The 17,495-nt window shown below is 36.8% G+C and overlaps 1 protein-coding gene across 1 annotated transcript in view; it reads right to left on the reverse strand.

The window, feature by feature from the left end:
* Positions 1 to 216: 216 nt before the first annotated feature.
* Positions 217 to 17,495, reverse strand: part of LOC122216640 (transmembrane protein 258-like) — a 46,195-nt gene continuing 28,916 nt past the window's right edge. The window contains exon 2 of the mRNA XM_042933724.1: positions 217 to 490. Coding sequence (XP_042789658.1) covers positions 217 to 480 — 264 coding nt within the window. The 5' untranslated portion in view covers positions 481 to 490. The remainder of the gene's footprint in view (positions 491 to 17,495) is intronic.

The raw sequence follows: 17,495 nt of genomic DNA on the forward strand, positions 1-17,495 counted from the left end.
AAAATTTGGACCAGGAACTTACAGAAGAAGCCTAAAAAAATCACTAGTCTTATAAGGAGAGGCTCATGTTCATTGGTAAATACAAAAATGAAAATTTTTTTGCACACATCTACCTTTATTGTGAGCAGCTGGTGAGGGCGCTCCCAGCAGTAGTAAAACAATCAGTTTACCAAAGCAGGGGTTCCATGAAGCCACCTGATTGGAACCTTTGAGAGTTCAGATGTACATGCTGATCCAGAGCAGCAGGAAGGGGACTCCAAATCCCATGAGGAGCGAGGCCACCAAAGAGATGAGGAACTCTTTGTAGATATCCAGAGTGCACTTGGGGGAGGTAACCTTGCAAATGAAGAACCAGAGGGTAAAGAATATGCTAGCAGCCAATAGCACTGTGGTCAGGTGGGGGAATAGAGCCAGTTTCACTGGGCTGGTATATCTACTAATGGCCTCGAGCTCCATTTTGCCAGGAGCAAGGTAATCCATTGCTCCACCTCTGGAATAGAAAAAATGAAAATTACGTAAAGAGATATCATTCTAGATACATTATGGGCATGGATCATGCCACATGTTTGGCAGAACATAAACAACAGGAATCTTCACCTTCTGTGGTGGGAATGTAGATGGCTGCAGGAGTCCTGGAAGGCACTAAAGCAGTACTTAGTAAAATTAATGCTCTCTGAGCCAACAATCCCAGTCCTGGACATGAACCTTAAAGTTTACAAAGGAATGCACACAGATTGATTCGTGCAATGTTGCTTGTGGTACCAGCAAGCTACAGACTTCTCTGGGCATCCATAATTTCAGTACTAAGTCAACACACATGTTGAAAACAACATGCTTTGTAGGAAAGTAAAAGTAGCTCTAGAACACAGTGTACTGTTTCTGTAAGTTAAGAAGGTAAGAACACATGTCTATTAGCTATCTGACTACCTTCTTTGGAAAAATGTCTATTCATGTCTTCAGCCCATTTCTTAACTGGATTATTTGCTTTTGGTGGGGGGCGGTGTTGAGGTTGATAAGTTCTTGATAGATTTTGGATACTAATCCCTTATCCGATATGTAATTTGCAAATACCTCTTCCATTCCATAGGCTGCCTTTTAGTTTTGTTGATTGTTTCCTTTGCTGTGCAGAAGCTTTTTATTCTGATGAAGTAGTTCAGTTTTGCTTTTGTTCCCTTGCTTCCAAAGATGCGTCTGGTAAGAAGCTGCTGTGGCTGAGGTCAAAGAGGTTGCTGCCTGTTTTATCCTCTAGGATTTCAATGGTTTCCTGTCTCACATTTAGGGCTTTCCTCATTTTGAATTTATTTTTGTTTATGGTATAAGAAAGTGGTCCAGGTTCATTCTTCTGCATGTCACTGTCCAGTTTTCCCAACACCATTTGTTGCAAAGACTGTCTTTTTTTCCATTGGATAGTCTTTCCTGCTTTGTCAAAGATGAACTGACCAGATAGTTGTGGCTCCATTTGTGGGTTTTCTATTCTGTTCCACTGATCTGTGTGTCTGTTTTTGTGCCAGTACCATACTGTCTTGATGGCTGTAGCTTTTCACTATAGCTTGAAATCTGGAATTGTGATGCCTCTAGCTTCACTTTCCCTTCTCAAGATTGCTTTGGCTATGTGGGATCTTTTGTGTTTCCATACAGATACTACCTCACACCTGTCAGAATGGCTAAAATTAACAATACAGAAAACAAGTAATGTTGGCAAGGATGTAGAGAAAGGGGAACCTTCTTACACTCTTGATGGGAATACAAACTGGTACAGCCACTCTAGAAAACAGGATGGAGTTTCCTCAGAAAGTTAAAAATATAACTACCTTATGACCTAGCAACTGCACTACTAGGTATTTATCCAAGGGATACAAAAATACAGATTCAAAGGGTCACATGCAACCCAGTGTTTATCATAGCATTATCAACAATAGCCAAATTATGGAAAGAACCTAAATGTCCATTGACTGATGAATGGGTAAAGAAGATTCCATTAATATTACTCAAAAAGAATGAAATCCTGCTGTTTGCAAAGACATGGAAGGAGCTAGAGTGTATTATGTTAAGTGAAGTAAGTCAGAGAGATACAAATACCATATGATTTCCCTCATATGTGGAGTTTACAAAACAAAACAGATGAGCATAAGGGAAGGGAAAAACAAAAGAGGGAGGCAAACCATAAAAGATTCTTAACTACAGAGAACAAACTGAGGGTTGATAGAGGGAGGTGGGTGGGGGTGGACTAGATGAGCGACGGGCATTAAGGAGGACACTCGTTGGGATGAGCATTAGGTGTTATATGTAATTGGTGAATCACTAAATTCCGCTCCTGAAACCAGTATTACACTATATACTAAAATTTAAGTAAAAACTTGAAATATTAAAAAAGTAAAATTAAATTTAAAAAATAAGATAGGAACAAAAACTATTTAATGTATGAGGCCACACAGAAAAGAAGTATATACATCAAATACCTTGGAATAGTTTATACTTTTAGGGAGGTATGGAATGGGAGTGGGGCATAGGTGAAATCTACCAAATAATTGAATTGAGGAAGGGACTAATGGTAATAATCTTCCATGAATTAAGGTGCATAATTCTAGAAGAGAGAGGGAGGCAGAAACAATATAAATTATAAGAATTTTAATGTAAATTATATTAATTATGCAAACTGTAATGCAATTATATAAAATGTAAAAGTCAGTGGTCTCCATATTCAAGAGTTTTGAAGTCTCACATCATCTGGTGCAATAATATAATGCTTAGGAAGTATATAATGCTTGGAAGTGATCTTTCTCTTGAGCATTTTAATACATCTTTTTAAAAAATTTTTATAATTTTTATTTTGGAAAGAAAGAGAACATGAGTGGGGGAGGGGCAGAGAGATAGGGAGACAGAATCCAAAGGAGGCTCCAGCCTCTGTGCTGTCAGCCCCAGAGCCTGACAGGGCATTCGAACTCATGAACCATGAGATTATGATCTGAGCTGAAGTTGGACGCTTAACTGACTGAGCCACCCAGGCGCTCCTAGCATTTTAATACATTCTCAATGCATTAATATTTATCACTCTAATCACAGGAAAACTTTTGAGAGCCATGGTTTTGCTAACATAACCTCTATAAAAATTTAAATTTTGTTGAGTGCAGTGACACCACAGTTTGCAAACCGAAGGATGAAGGGTCAAGTTGGAGTAACAGATGTGTTTTGTCTGTCCTATATGGTATTCTAAATATTGTAAGTAATCACTAAGACTTAATAATCATTAACTTCCACGTAGGAGTCAAAATTTGTGGCTTTTCTTTAGCAAATTCCAGTGCTGGCAACGCTGGTCCTCTGTTTTTATGTGATGAAGCCTTGGTAGATGCCGGGGAGCAGCTTCGGTCTGAATTGGGACCATGTATTCTCCAGCATATCCTTGCCTGATGCACTATGTATGTGCATTTGTATCAGCCATCCAGCTCCTGCTGACAGTTGATTTGGTGAGGCCTTAAGCATGGAACATGCCCCAAGGCTCAGCAAAGAGGATTCTCTTTCATCATGTCCAGACTGTCTCAGACTTAACTGCCACATCTCTCACTTTTATTCTTCCACAAACCTTTAGGTTGATTACATGGGGGTCCTTCTGTCCTGCTTCTGCTTATACTCAGGTGGTTTTTAAATCCTACTGCCCACCAGTGAACTTCTGTCCTGTTGAATTTAATCTTGCCATTGCCCTTCTCAGACTGTGTTTGCTTTAGATACATTGAAATCTTTTCTTTCCCCTTTTTCGATCTCATATAAGTGCCAGCAATACTATCTGTCAGACTGATGGGTAGAAAACACTAAAACCATATTTTTATAGTGTTGAGTGTGGCAACACTTGTCTCACTTAAATATAGGTCAATACGATGTCTTATGTAAGTTAACAAAAATATTCCCAGTCTTACCTCCTCTTAAATCTGTATTTATTCAGTTCTTATCCTGGGTGCTCTAGTTTTAAGAATGCTATCAATTTTATTAAGTATTATTAATGATGGTTATTAAAAGGATTTTTTTCCTAGATGTCTGTTTTTATGTGTACCATTTGACCATTTATTCAACAATTTGAAACACCTCCCGCGTGCTTAGCGTGACTTAGGGATGTCTATGGAAATAATGCCTTTGCTGTGCTTACAGAGCATAGAGAAAAGAGTAGGAAACAATGTGCGAAAGCCTACACAGGCAGGGTAGTATGTGAAACATAGAGTGGTTGTTTCTTCCCGTAGAGACTGACTAAGGAATTGAAAGAGAAAGTTTTCATAGATTCAGGGAGGAAGTGACTAACCAAGATCTGTTTTCTGCCCCTCATTAACCCTGGTGCTGGCTCCCTTACTTGCTTTCTTTATTACTTAATTTTACTCATTTTTTTTTCATTTGATTAAAATGACTTTGGAGTGCATAAAACATTGCAATAATGTAATGAATGGCATTACTTTTGTTAAAGCACTTGTAGAGAAAAAAAAAACAAACAAACAACTGCATATATAGCTGTTTTCACCACCTAACTTTAATAAAAGGGATAATTACGTTGGCCTTGGAAAATAACAAGATTTCTATGTAGTTTCCATCACATAAGGGATTTTTTTTTTTAATTTTAATGTTTTATTTATTTTTGAGAAGGAGAGTGCAAGCAGGGGAGGGACAGAGAGAGTAGGAAAGAAGATGTGAAGCTGGCTATGCACAGAGAGTGGCAAGCCCAATATGGGGCTTAAACTCAGGAACTGCAAGATCATGACCTGAGCCATAGTCACACACTCAACCAACCGACTGAGCCACCAAGGCATCCCAGGGGATTTCTTATTCTCTATTATTAACTCTCCCAATAAAAGTCTTCTCCAGTCCCTGTAAGTTACTTTGTTTAAGCATCTGCTGCATTGGTGCACAGGGTATGAGGCAATTTTAGCAGGACCCAGGGAGATTCTTTTTGTCTCTTCTTTTTTCAGCCATCAATGTATTTTAACATCCATTATAAAAAAAAAATATGTTGCGATTCAAACATACAGTTTTGTAGAAAGAATGGTGTCAGGTCAGACTGAAGTCCGTGACTAAGTAAAAAATTGGAAAAACGATAGTACGTGAACAGCCTCAGAAGAGGCATTTAATTTTTTTTTAAATTTTTTTTTTAATGTTTATTTATTTTTGAGACAGAGAGACAGAGCATGAATGGGAGAGGGGCAGAGAGAGAGGGAGACACAGAATCGGAAGCAGGCTCCAGGTTCTGAGCCATCAGCCCAGAGCCTGACGCGGGGCTCGAACTCACGAACCGTGAGATCGTGACCTGAGCTGAAGTCGGACGCTCAACCGACTGAGCCACCCAGGCGCCCCTAATTTTTTTGTTTTTTTAACATTTATTTGAGAAGAGGTATTTAGAAATGGAAAAGCTCTGAGGGTAGATCTTAGTGACTAATGTTCAAAAAATTCTGGACTAGGTGCTTTTTATGATCATTTTGAACCTCGACGTTCAGTGCTTTTATGAAATATCTTTCCTTATGGGAAACCCTGAAACTTCTCAGAGACTGAAGTCTCCAGTGAGGTATGTCAAGAAATCCACATGAAGTTATACAATGATGCTCAGAAGTTTGCCTCACGTATAAATTAAGCCCCTTGGGATAATGAACGTGGCCCTTAGGACATGCATTTACTTCTGCAGGACAGGAGGTTTCAGTTGATGAGCGAAAGTAAACTAGAATGGCTGGAGGATAAGAAAGATTCCCTGTTAGGAGTGCCTGGCTGGCTCATTTGGAAGAACAGGTGACTCTTGATCTCTGGATCATGAGTTCGAGCCCCACATTGGGTGCAGAGATCACATACATACATACATACATACATACATACATACATACATACACAAACAAAGTTAAAGACAGATTCCCTGAAGTGACATTGAAGCTTCTGGGAAATCTCTCACCACACAGCTGAGTTTCTAATACAGGTCATACTAGAAGAAACACAAAATCATCTTTTTGTCCCTTTGGTAGACAGTGGTTTGCAAATCATTATCCTATGAGGAAACTTTCAAAGAATAAAGAACAAAAAGAAATAGGAAAAACATAGGAGTGTATCAAGCAGTCATTTTTTTTTATTTTTTAATATATGAAATTTATTGTCAAATTGGTTTCCATACAACACCCAGTGCTCATCCCAAAAGGTGCCCTCCTCAATACCCATCACCCACCCACCCCTCCCTCCCACCCCCCATCAACCCTCAGTTTGTTCTCAGTTTTTAACAGTCTCTTATGCTTTGGCTCTCTCCCACTCTAACCTCTTTTTTTTTTTTTTTTTTTCCTTTCCCTCCCCCATGGGTTTCTGTTAAGTTTCTCAGGATCCACATAAGAGTGAAAACATACGGTATCTGTCTTTCTCTGTATGGCTTATTTCACTTAGCATCACACTCTCCAGTTCCATCCACGTTGCTACAAAGGGCCATATTTCATTCTTTCTCATTGCCACGTAGTATTCCATTGTGTATATAAACCACAATTTCTTTATCCATTCATCAGTTGATGGACATTTAGGCTCTTTCCATAATTTGGCTATTGTTGAGAGTGCTGCTATAAATATTGGGGTACAAGTGCCCCTATGCATCAGTACTCCTATATCCCTTGGGTAAATTCCTAGCAGTGCTATTGCTGGGTCATAGGGTAGGTCTATTTTTAATTTTCTGAGGAACCTCTACACTGCTTTCCAGAATGGCTGCACCAATTTGCATTCCCACCAACAGTGCAAGAGGGTTCCCGTTTCTCCACATCCTCTCCAGCATCTATAGTCTCCTGATTTGTTCATTTTGGCCACTCTGACATATCGGACAAAGGGCTAGTATCCAAAATCTATAAAGAGCTCACCAAACTCCACACCCGAAAAACAAATAACCCAGTGAAGAAATGGGCAGAAAACATGAATAGACACTTCTCTAAAGAAGACATCCGGATGGCCAACAGGCACATCAAGCAGTCATTTAATACAAAAGTTATGTGTGTGGATTTGTGTGACATTTGTGAGTTTTTGAAGTGGTAATTTTTTGTGATGTGTTTCTTTATTCAAAATCAGTGTTTACTCTTGTGCTTAGTTTTTTGAGGGATTTTCTAAAGATTAATATATTGTTCATATGATAAACACATCTGTGAGATAAATTCAGTAATTTCCCTAGGAGGAAGAGCACAGGATGGGCCTTCTTCCCTTTTAGTTGTTTTTTTGTTTTTTTTTTTTAATGTATGTTTATTTTGAGAGAGAACATGAGCAGGAGAGGAGCAGAGAGCGAGGGAGGGAGGGAGGAAGGAAGGGAGAGAGAGAGAGAGAGAGAGAGAGAGAGAGAGAGAGAGAGAAGAAAGGAGGGAGGGAGGAAGGGAGGGAGAGAGATAGACAGAGAGAGAGAGAGAATCCCAAGCAGGCTCCACACTGTCAGTGCAGAGCCTGACGTGTGCCTTGTTCTCATGAACTGTGAACTGTGAGATCATGGCCTAAGCTGAGATCAAGGGTCGGATGCTTAACTAACTGAGCCACTCAAGTGCCCCATTTTTTTTTAATAGTTCTTTTATCATTTATCTATACATGGTCTTAATAGAAAATTAAAATCTTTATTACTTATACCTAGCTTAAAAATGTTAAAATATAAAATTTACCATTTTACCTAGTTTTTAGTGTACAAATTGAAGGCATTGATTATATTCAGAGTATTGTACAACCATTATCATTGTCTATTCCTGGAAGTTTTTCATCACCCACACAGAAATTCTGTAACCATTCTGAATATTTGTGGGGCTGATAAAGCAATAACTCCCCACTGCCTCCTTAACCTTGCCCCTTATAACCTCTATTCTACTTTCTGTTTCTGTGAATTTTCCTCTTTTTTATATTTCATATAAGGGGAATCATACAATATTTGTCCTTTTGTGTCTGGCTTCACTTCGTATGTTTTCAAGGTTCATCCATGTTATAGTGTGTATCAGATGTATCAGATGTATCATTGTACTCTCTTTTGACACTGAATAATATTCCATTGTGCGGAGATAACATGTTTTGCTTATCCATTCATCCACTGAGGGATACTTGTTTTTTTCCTACCTTTAGCTACTGCGAATAAAGCCAAAACAAACTTTGAAATACAAATATCTCTTCCAGTCTGTTCTTTCAATTCTTTTGGGTATATGGCTGGAAGTGAAATTGCTGTCATATGCTAATTCTGTTTAGCTTTCCAAACTATTTTCTACAGTGGTTGCACCGTTTGATATTCCAACCAGCAGTGTATGCGGTCCCTCATTTTTTTTCATATCCTTGCCAACGCTTGCTGTTTTCAGTATTTTTATATATACCATCCTTATGGATATGAACTGGTATCTCATTGTGGTTTTGATTTGCTTTTCTCTTAAGACTGATAGGGTTGAGAATCTTTTCATGTACTTATTGGCAATTTATATGTCTTCTTTGGTCTATTCAAGTCTTTTGCCCCATTTTACATGGGACTTTGTTTTTGAGTTTTAGGGGTTCTTTACATATTTTGGGCATTCACCCCTTATCAGATGCATGATGTGCAATTTTTTTCCCATTCTGTAGGTTATCTTTTTACTTTCTTGGTAATGTCATTTAATGCACAAAAGGCTTGTTTTGTTTTACTTTGTTTTGATGAGAGCAACTTTATCTGTTTTGTCTTCTGTTGTTCATGCTTTAGTGTCGTATATAAAAATCCATTGTCAAATCCAAAGTAATAAAGATGAATCCTTATGATTTATTTTTTTTTTATTAATTTTTTTTTCAACGTTTTTTATTTATTTTTGGGACAGAGAGAGACAGAGCATGAACGGGGGAGGGGCAGAGAGAGAGGGAGACACAGAATCGGAAACAGGCTCCAGGCTCCGAGCCATCAGCCCAGAGCCTGACGCGGGGCTCGAACTTCCTTATGATTTATTCTAACACTTTTATTGTTCATCTCTCTATTTAGGTCACTGATTCATTCTGGGTTAATTTTTGTACATGGCATAAGGTAAGGATGTAGTTTTATTCTGTTGAATGTGGAAATTCAGTTGAAGACACTCTTTTTTCCCTGTTGAATATCTTGGTACTCTTGTCAAAAATCAACTGATCATAGATGTATGGGTTTATTTTTATTATGGACTCTCAATTCTATTTCATTGGTCTATATGTCTATACTATGTGGGTCTTAAACTTACTTTTGTATTTTTTCTTACAGTGGCCTCTTCCCTAAATTAGTTAAGGGCACACCCCCTCACAACCTGGGATCTCTCAGTTTTATCATTTGAGAACCTCTGAGGATTATCATTTTCTTACTTCTGTTTTGTGGTTCAGTTTATGTCTCTTTTAAAGATATGAACAATGCCATCTATTTCTTATTCTTTGTGCATATGCATATATGTAAACATATGTGTATGTATAAACGTGTATTTTTTATTTTTTTATTTATATGTATTTTATTTTACATAACAATATGTGTTTTTATATTTATACAAGTATTTATACAAACCAGTGACAATTCATAGTACATCATCTTACCCTTGTCAATCTCTTAAATGGCTCTGTCTATATAAAGGGCAGATTTCAAGGAGTATGTCTGGATCTGGATTTCTGTACCTTAAGTGTGCTTATTATTAAAAAAAATTAGGGGCGCCTGGGTGGCTCAGTCGGTTAAGCGGCCGACTTCGGCTCAGGTCATGATCTCGCGGTCCTTGAGTTCGAGTCCCGCGTCGGGCTCTGTGCTGACAGCTCAGAGCCTGGAGCCTGTTTCGGATTCTGTGTCTCCCTCTCTCTGACCCTCCCCTGTTCATGCTCTGTCTCTCTCTGTCTCAAAAATAAATAAACGTTAAAAAAAAAAATTAAAAAAAAAATATTTGTTATTACATAGCTTATTAGTTCAGACTCTTCCATTAAGTTGAGATAGTCCAATTCTAATGATTGGTTAGTTTTCATTGTACTCTATTTGTTTTGTATGATTTCTTCTATTTTTTTTTTTTATATAGATAATCTTCAGGTGACTAACAATGGGAACAACACAAGTTAGCTCTGTTAAATTAATTGTAGGGTATAAGTAAAGAATTAAAAAGCTTTCATTAACCTTTATGTATGGGTGGAAGACACTTTCTGGCTGTTGCCATCTTGAGTCATGCGATCTTTGCCTATTGCATATGAAGGAATTAAAAACATAGCCTTCTCAATATCTGTAATTAGGAGTATTGCCTGTGCCTTGAATACTACTTTCCTGTTAATAATATGCCTTTTAAATGGTTTGCATATCAGAGGCCAGTAGTGAAGGGCTGCAGTTGCTCACGAGATTAGAATACAGAATAATATTTCCTGTCACTGTGTCTTTCTCTAAGATCTTCTTGTGTGTTATGGAAAAAAAATGTTTTGTAATCAGATAAATTTGAGAAAAAGTTATATATATAACAGTTTTGTTTCTTCTTAATCATGATTTTCTCAGAATCTTTCATGTAAGATGTCCATGGTAACTATGTAAGACAGTGTAGAATGCAGCCTTTCCTAACTCAGATCTCAGAAACTGAACTGTGTAAGACAGCTATATAATACCATTTTGGATAACGCTGATCAAGAAAAATATATCTAGACCATTCTAGAAGATTGAGGAACAGGTTATACTGAGTAGAAGAGGTGAATAAAAAATGACAACCCAGAAAGAATGACTTCAGGGTTTTTATAATAGAGGAGCACCCAAAAATTATATAAATAGATAGGGTCCAAAAGCCAAGATAAAATAGAAAAAACACATGGGAATGGACCAAAATCGTTGATTGTCATAGATTTGGGGCTGGCATATACCTTTTTAGAAATGGAGATAAATCTGGTTCTTGGCCATGTTACACTTACAACCTATGTAATTAAAAGGACAGCAATGTTGGGGCCTGGGTAGCTTAGTTGATTGAATGTCCAGCTTTTGATTTTGGCTCAGGTTATGATCCTAAGGTCATGGGATCAAGCCTCATGTCGGGTACCCTGCTGAGCATGGATCCTGCTTAAGATTCTCCCTGCCCCTCTCCCCACTCTCTCAGATAAATAAAATTAAAAAAAAAAATATATATATATATATAAAGAAAGGACAGAAATGAAACTTAGTTGTAATGATTTTCACATTCCACAAGTTTCGTTTGTCCTCAGGAATATTTATTCAATGCTCATGTGTTTAGTTGGTGGACTCTGTGCGCAACCCCAGTATTCAAATGTATTATGCATGAAAGGTTCAAATGAAAGGAAAGGTCACAGAGGGATCTGAGTAAACAGATTGTCTAAGGGTTTTTTGACAGTAAACGCAGAAACACACAGAGAAAAGCATAACCTCTGTGATTTTAAAACTAGGAATGCCTTTAAGACGGGCAAGCCTTTTGTTCCTGATGTCTGCATTTGTGTTGCATAAATATAATATAAAATTTGATCTTACAGCTGCAAACAGTTTTTGTTTGAGAGTTTACTAATTTTAACTTAAAGACTTCAAAATAACCAGTGAATTGCTCAGAATTTCAAGCAGGCTCCATGCTTCTCAGGGGGCTAAACAGTATCTTTAATTTTTTTCAGTGTTGTGTCCCCTCTGAATGTCATTCAAAATGACAGGTTTCAGGTAGTCTATGAAAGTAGCTTGTAATCTTTTTAGAATGTAAAATAATATTAGTGGTAAATCTTTATCAACTATACTGATGATATAAATATAGATTAAAAGAAAACATTTCTTTTATAAAATAAGTCACTTCTTGTTGAGAAGTGAATTTCAGATCACTGTGCAAATCCATTGACAGTGTTCATTGTCTTTTCTTATTCTTTTATATAATTCAGAATCAAAATAGGATCCTCATCTTATAGTCAACTACTTTATATATTTGGAATTTTCCATATTAATAGAGCAGGAAGGAAAAATAACTTGTAATAATATACAACATTTCTCTTAATATCCTGAATAGGATAGCTCAAAGTACCAGATATTTAAAGAATTTTTAATCAGATGTTTTTTGTTTTTTTGTTCTTTTACCTTTGTTCAATTTTGGCATAATGACACAATTTTGGAGTCTAATAGTGATTTAGGTTTAAGTCTTCCTCTTAATCAACTTGGGGAATAGTCAAACCCCTGAAGATTCATTGCCTTTTTTCTTTTCTCTTTTCTTTTCTTTTCTTTTCTTTTCTTTTCTTTTCTTTTCTTTTCTTTTCTTTTCTCTTTTCTTTTCTCTTTTCTTTTCTCTTTTCTTTTTTCTTTTCTTTTCTTTTCTTTTCTTTTCTTTTCTTTTCTTTTCTTTTCTTTTCTTTTCTTTTCTTTTCTTTTCAAAACCTTGGTGGCATAACTTTCCCCAGATCTGTCAGATCCTCACTGCCACCCTTTGCTTTTCTCCATTGACCATACTGTTAGGAATGCATCTGTAACTCAAAATTTAAGCTACACTGGAAATAAATTTTAGCCACCCATAATGTTATAGAGCATCAAGCCAACAGAGTAGATTGATTTTGGAGAAATTTAAGGCATCAGCCAGGACAGTTTAGGTGTATCTTTGGTAAATTATCTCTGCAATATTAGTTATAAATATTTATTTATAGAATTTCCAATAATCTTGTAAGCCTGGATACTGCATATGCCTAAGGGTAAGAAACATTTTAGTTCTGTGATAGCCATCCCTATGGCTCTAAAGACTCAGTGTCCACTTCTAAATAGTCATTAGAGGGGCGCCTGGGTGGCTCAGTCGGTTGGGCGTCTGACTTCAGCTCAGGTCATGATCTCGCGGTCCGTGAGTTCGAGCCCCGCGTCCGGCTCTGTGCTGACAGTTCAGAGGCTGAAGCCTGTTTCAGATTCTGTGTCTCCCTCTCTCTCTGACCTTCCCCCATTCATGTTCTGTCTCTCTCTGTCTCAAAAATGAATAAACGTTAAAAAAAATTAAAAAAAAATAAATAAAAAATAAATAAATAGTCATTAGAATTTCTGAGCTTTAGAAACTCCCATTCCAGCCTTCTGAGTCTTTTTCTTTTCAGCCTCTTTAGCCTCAAGTCCCTACAGCCCTTCCATAGTGGCAGGCTGAATTCTGAATTATGGGTTTATTTATTTACCAGTGGGAACTTTTTTAAGCTATGAAAATATATTGTATTTGTTTGGCATATATTTAAAACATATATATCCTATTTATTGATTCTGGAGAAAGCATTTATAAGTAAAAAGGAAACATTTTTTTTCTGTAGATATGTGAGAAACAAATTAGCCTTTTGGCCACAGTGGTTGGAGTCGTGCTTTCTTAGGGCTCAGGATTCCTTGACTGGAGCACGGCAGACAAAGCTTCATCGTGGGAAGGAACTGATCTGGAATATAAGAAATTTGGAAGGAAAGTTGGTTCCTTACACAAATCTCAACCTGTCCTTCAGAAACAACCTCTGACGATTTTACCAAATTTTTCCTTTCCTCTCCTGACAGCTCTACCCGCTTTTCTGCCCTGAGACCTGTTACCTTAAAGTTTCAAGCATGAAGCATAGAAAATAAAGAAGAGACGGGTGGGAAGTGGCCCCTTTGAAGAAAGGATAAATGATGAAGGAAGGAAATAGCCGCATGGTCTTTTTCCTGAATTAATTTTAATCTTCCTTTTTTTTTTTTTCTTTCCTGGGCTTCTATTCAAATAACTGTCCATTCTTGATCACTAGCAGATTGATGCTCTTACCATTCATCATCAGGAATAAGATGAGACTTCCTGCCTTGTGTTGTTGTGTTGTTTGGTGTTTGTTTTTACCTGAGGCCTAGATTTATTCTCACTCATCTCCTCTTCATAAACACTGCTTAGAAAGCGAAAGTAACTACCATTTTGATATAACTGGAATTTAATCTTCTGAGTTCTTCCAAGGCAGTCCCTGGCTCATTATAGCCTGTTTCATACAGACTCTGGGATGGCAGCATGAACAAGTTAGAAGAGGTAGGTAGGTTTCTAAAAGCTAAGTGATCCAATTATAATTGGTTTGTCCCAGAAAGCTCAAAGCCTTGGGAACAGAGACAGTCCACCGTTGTGGGACTTGCCTCATTTTGGGGTATCAACTGCCAGGAGCGAAACTGACAAAAAAATAAAAAGTTTTAGAAACAGCATTTCAAGTCAATCAGGGGGGAAAAATAGCAAATAAACAAATGATAATGTAATGATGCAATCAGCAGTGGCTTCTGGACTTAGGCCATTAAATAAAACACATTTTGGATCTCAGGCCAATCAGGCATATGTGGAAAGAGGGAAGGTTTTGTTTTTTGGGTTTTTTTTTTTTTTTTTTGTCTCCTCCATTCTCTGTTTTTCCTGAGAGTATAGGTTAACAGGGCCAAACCCAGGTTATATTTGTCAGCTGAATGAACATAACTGGGTTTTCATTAGGGAGATGGGGATGAAAAATTCTAATAGATTTGAAGGAGGGAACAGTATGAAAGCATGAAGAAAGTTTTTGAATAGGATCATACAAATTCTGCCTCTAATAATGTTTAATGTCTATTTCTTAAGTCAGTTGAGGATCTGCAAGATGTTATTTTCCACTTACTTTAGCAAATGGCATTCTAAGATTTGAGTAAGTCAGATGTGTATTCCCACATGGAAACTAACTGAACTGAAAGCAACACTAACCTCCCAATCAAATGAGATACCCAGTAACAGAATCAGAATAGCAGTGGGGAGTCATTCCCTTTAGGCAAAGCTCAGTATATTCAGAAATCGCTGAATTGCTGAAGAGCAGGAAATCATAAGTTACCATTAAACAAAAGAAGATAAACACTGAAATGTAGTTGAGATTATAAGGTAAACAGAAGAGAAAGCCAAAGATAGGGTACAACCCTCCCCTTTGCCTTTCTGGAGTCCATTTCTCTTGATATCTTGGCTCAAGGAATTTAGGGAAATTAAAAGTTGCTTCTTTAGGGTAAAGTAAACCAAACTTGAGAATCCCATTCCAGGTTAATTGCTATATTTTTGTTACTTGATAAAAAATAAAACATCTGTCCCAAACTTCTTTTCTTTTATTTACTTGTACAGTGAGTACAATGAATGTATCCTTGAGTTCGATATATTAATGATGTTTACCAGTTGTGTGACTTGAAGCAAGTGATTTTTTTTTTGTGAGCTCTTTTCCTCACCTACAAAATGAGAATTATAATGCATTCTTAAATTTGTTGAAAAGGTTGTCAGAAGATTTTAAGATAGTATATAAAAAAAATTTGGACATAGCTTCTCAGTAAATTTCATCTCTGAGAACGTTTATTTAACTATATAAGGCTATAAACCTCCCAATACTAAGAAAATACAAAGAAAAAGAAGAATTCTCCAAAAAAACCCACAAAAAAATAAAAAACAGATCAGTGCACTAATATGATAATAAAATGATTGCTGTTAATTAATGATACATTTTAGAAAGAGCCGTTTGGAAGACCCAGTGAATATCTGAAACAGGATATAATTTTTATAACTTCTAGTGAGTTCATAATCATTTGCAAATGATTTTGAAGAGTTTTGTATGCACTTTTTAAGGGAATTGGCAAGTAGACGCACATGAATGTTATAGGATGAGAATCTTTGTCCATTGGGTTTGGTAGTTTCCATCTTGTCTTAGAAGGAGTTAAAAGGGAACAGAATATACCAGTCCAAAATAAGCTTCCTTCTGGTTAGAAGTTAACCCATTTGTAAAAGAAACTTACATATGTAAAAAGTTTTACCTATGTAAAATCTACATGTGTAAGGGTGTCTCCCTCTCTATACCTGGAAGAGGAGGACTAAATCTCCAGAAATTCTTATCCGTGGAGGAGACTTGGTCTTAACACTGTATAAGAACAGTATCTGTTCCTGCAACTGGCCTTCTCTACCCATCCAATGTATTTCTTTTGTCTTTAGCTGGAGATGATATTTAAGGTGGTGGCTTTGATCATTTGGGGGAGTTACTCAGTGTTCCTGAGTATCTTTCATTTATACAGGAGGTATACATGTTATTAAACTTGTGTTTGTTTTTCTCCTATTAATCTTTTTTTTTTTTTTTTTTTTATTACATGATAGTCTCAGCCAAGAATCTAGAATGGTAGAAGACATTTTTTTTTCCTCTTCTATAGAATCCTTAGAAATCCCATGATTTGATAACATATTTGTGACTTTCTGGATCAAGAACCATCAGTGAGTGAAAGGTTACAGTTATAAAAATATTTTTAGGGCAGTGAAAATACATCATTATGCATGTATTATACATGAGGCATATATGTTAAACATTTTCCCAAACCCATAGAGTGTTTAGCAGCAACAGTGAACACAAGTAAATTACAGACTTTGAGTGATTATGATATGTCAATGTAGGTTTATCCGTGGTGAAAAAATGCCCCGTTCTAGTAAATGTTGATAATGAGGAAGAATGTGCATGTGTGGGCATAGAGGAGATATGGGAAATCTCTGTATCTTTTTCTCAATTTTGCTGTTAACCTAAAACTATTCTTTAAAAAAGAAAAGCCTTTAAACAACCTTACATTGAATAACAACAAAACAATATTTTAATGTAATTCTGATTGTTGTGATGATGTGATGACTTTATCTATGCTACTAGACCACTAAATACAGTAAAAATAATAATAGTTTTTAAAAATCCCTAGCAGACTTGTGATACTAATTCATACACAGGTATGGCTGTAGTTCAGAAATACAAATACAAGAATCCCTGTAGTAAATTTCCTTTATTAAGCTACTTCTGATTAAAGCTATTAATATACTACTGAGAAAGCAAATGTCCATGGAAATATTTTGAAATTGTTGACTAGCAGAAGTTTCTCATTGTTCACCAGGTGGGAGAACAATGTATATGAGGAACTCCTTTCTGTCTCAGGAGCTCTCTGATTTATACTATACTCAGACAAGTATATATTGATTTGCAAAATGTAGGGTTGTTCTAGAGATAAACATCTGTGTAGTCAATTGGTAGTTAATTTGGGTTAGCATTCTTAGAAAATAAAATGGCTTTTGGAAACATGTCCGCTCTTTCTTTGCAAATCTGTTTTCATTCTACCTGTTGATTCATATTACACACATTATGTATAAGTCCCTGTTGACCTTAAAAACAAAACAGCTGGTTATTTTGCCAGCACAGTGCTTTATTCAGGAAGAGCAGAGGAATTGCAATTCAAAACAGCAAGCTCTGGCAAACCATAGACAAGCCTGGAGAAGGAAGTTGAGAAGAGCTGCTTGGAAGGAAGGTCAGGAAGGAAGTGAGCATTCAGTGTGGTGATGGCCTCTCATTTGTTGAGTTAAGGTATTCATTGGCTGAGCATGTTGCTGAGCAAGGAGAAGTTCTTCCTTTCTCCTGCAGGAGCAGTAAAGTAAGCTTCTTCCTGTTGGGAATGCAAGGTGTGTCTTTCTGTTGGGGTCTTCAGTTGACAAGGAGGGGTGGTACATTAGACCTCCGTCTTCTGGCCTCCATTTTAGATGAGGTTTCCTTTAGTTAGTTCCTTTAGGTGACTTTAATGCTTGCTAAACTCCATTTTAGATGAGGTTTCCTTTAGTCCATTTCACATATCAGCT

This window comes from Panthera leo, chromosome A1, assembly GCF_018350215.1.
Source record: "Panthera leo isolate Ple1 chromosome A1, P.leo_Ple1_pat1.1, whole genome shotgun sequence".
In the NCBI taxonomy this organism is placed as follows: domain Eukaryota; kingdom Metazoa; phylum Chordata; class Mammalia; order Carnivora; family Felidae; genus Panthera; species Panthera leo.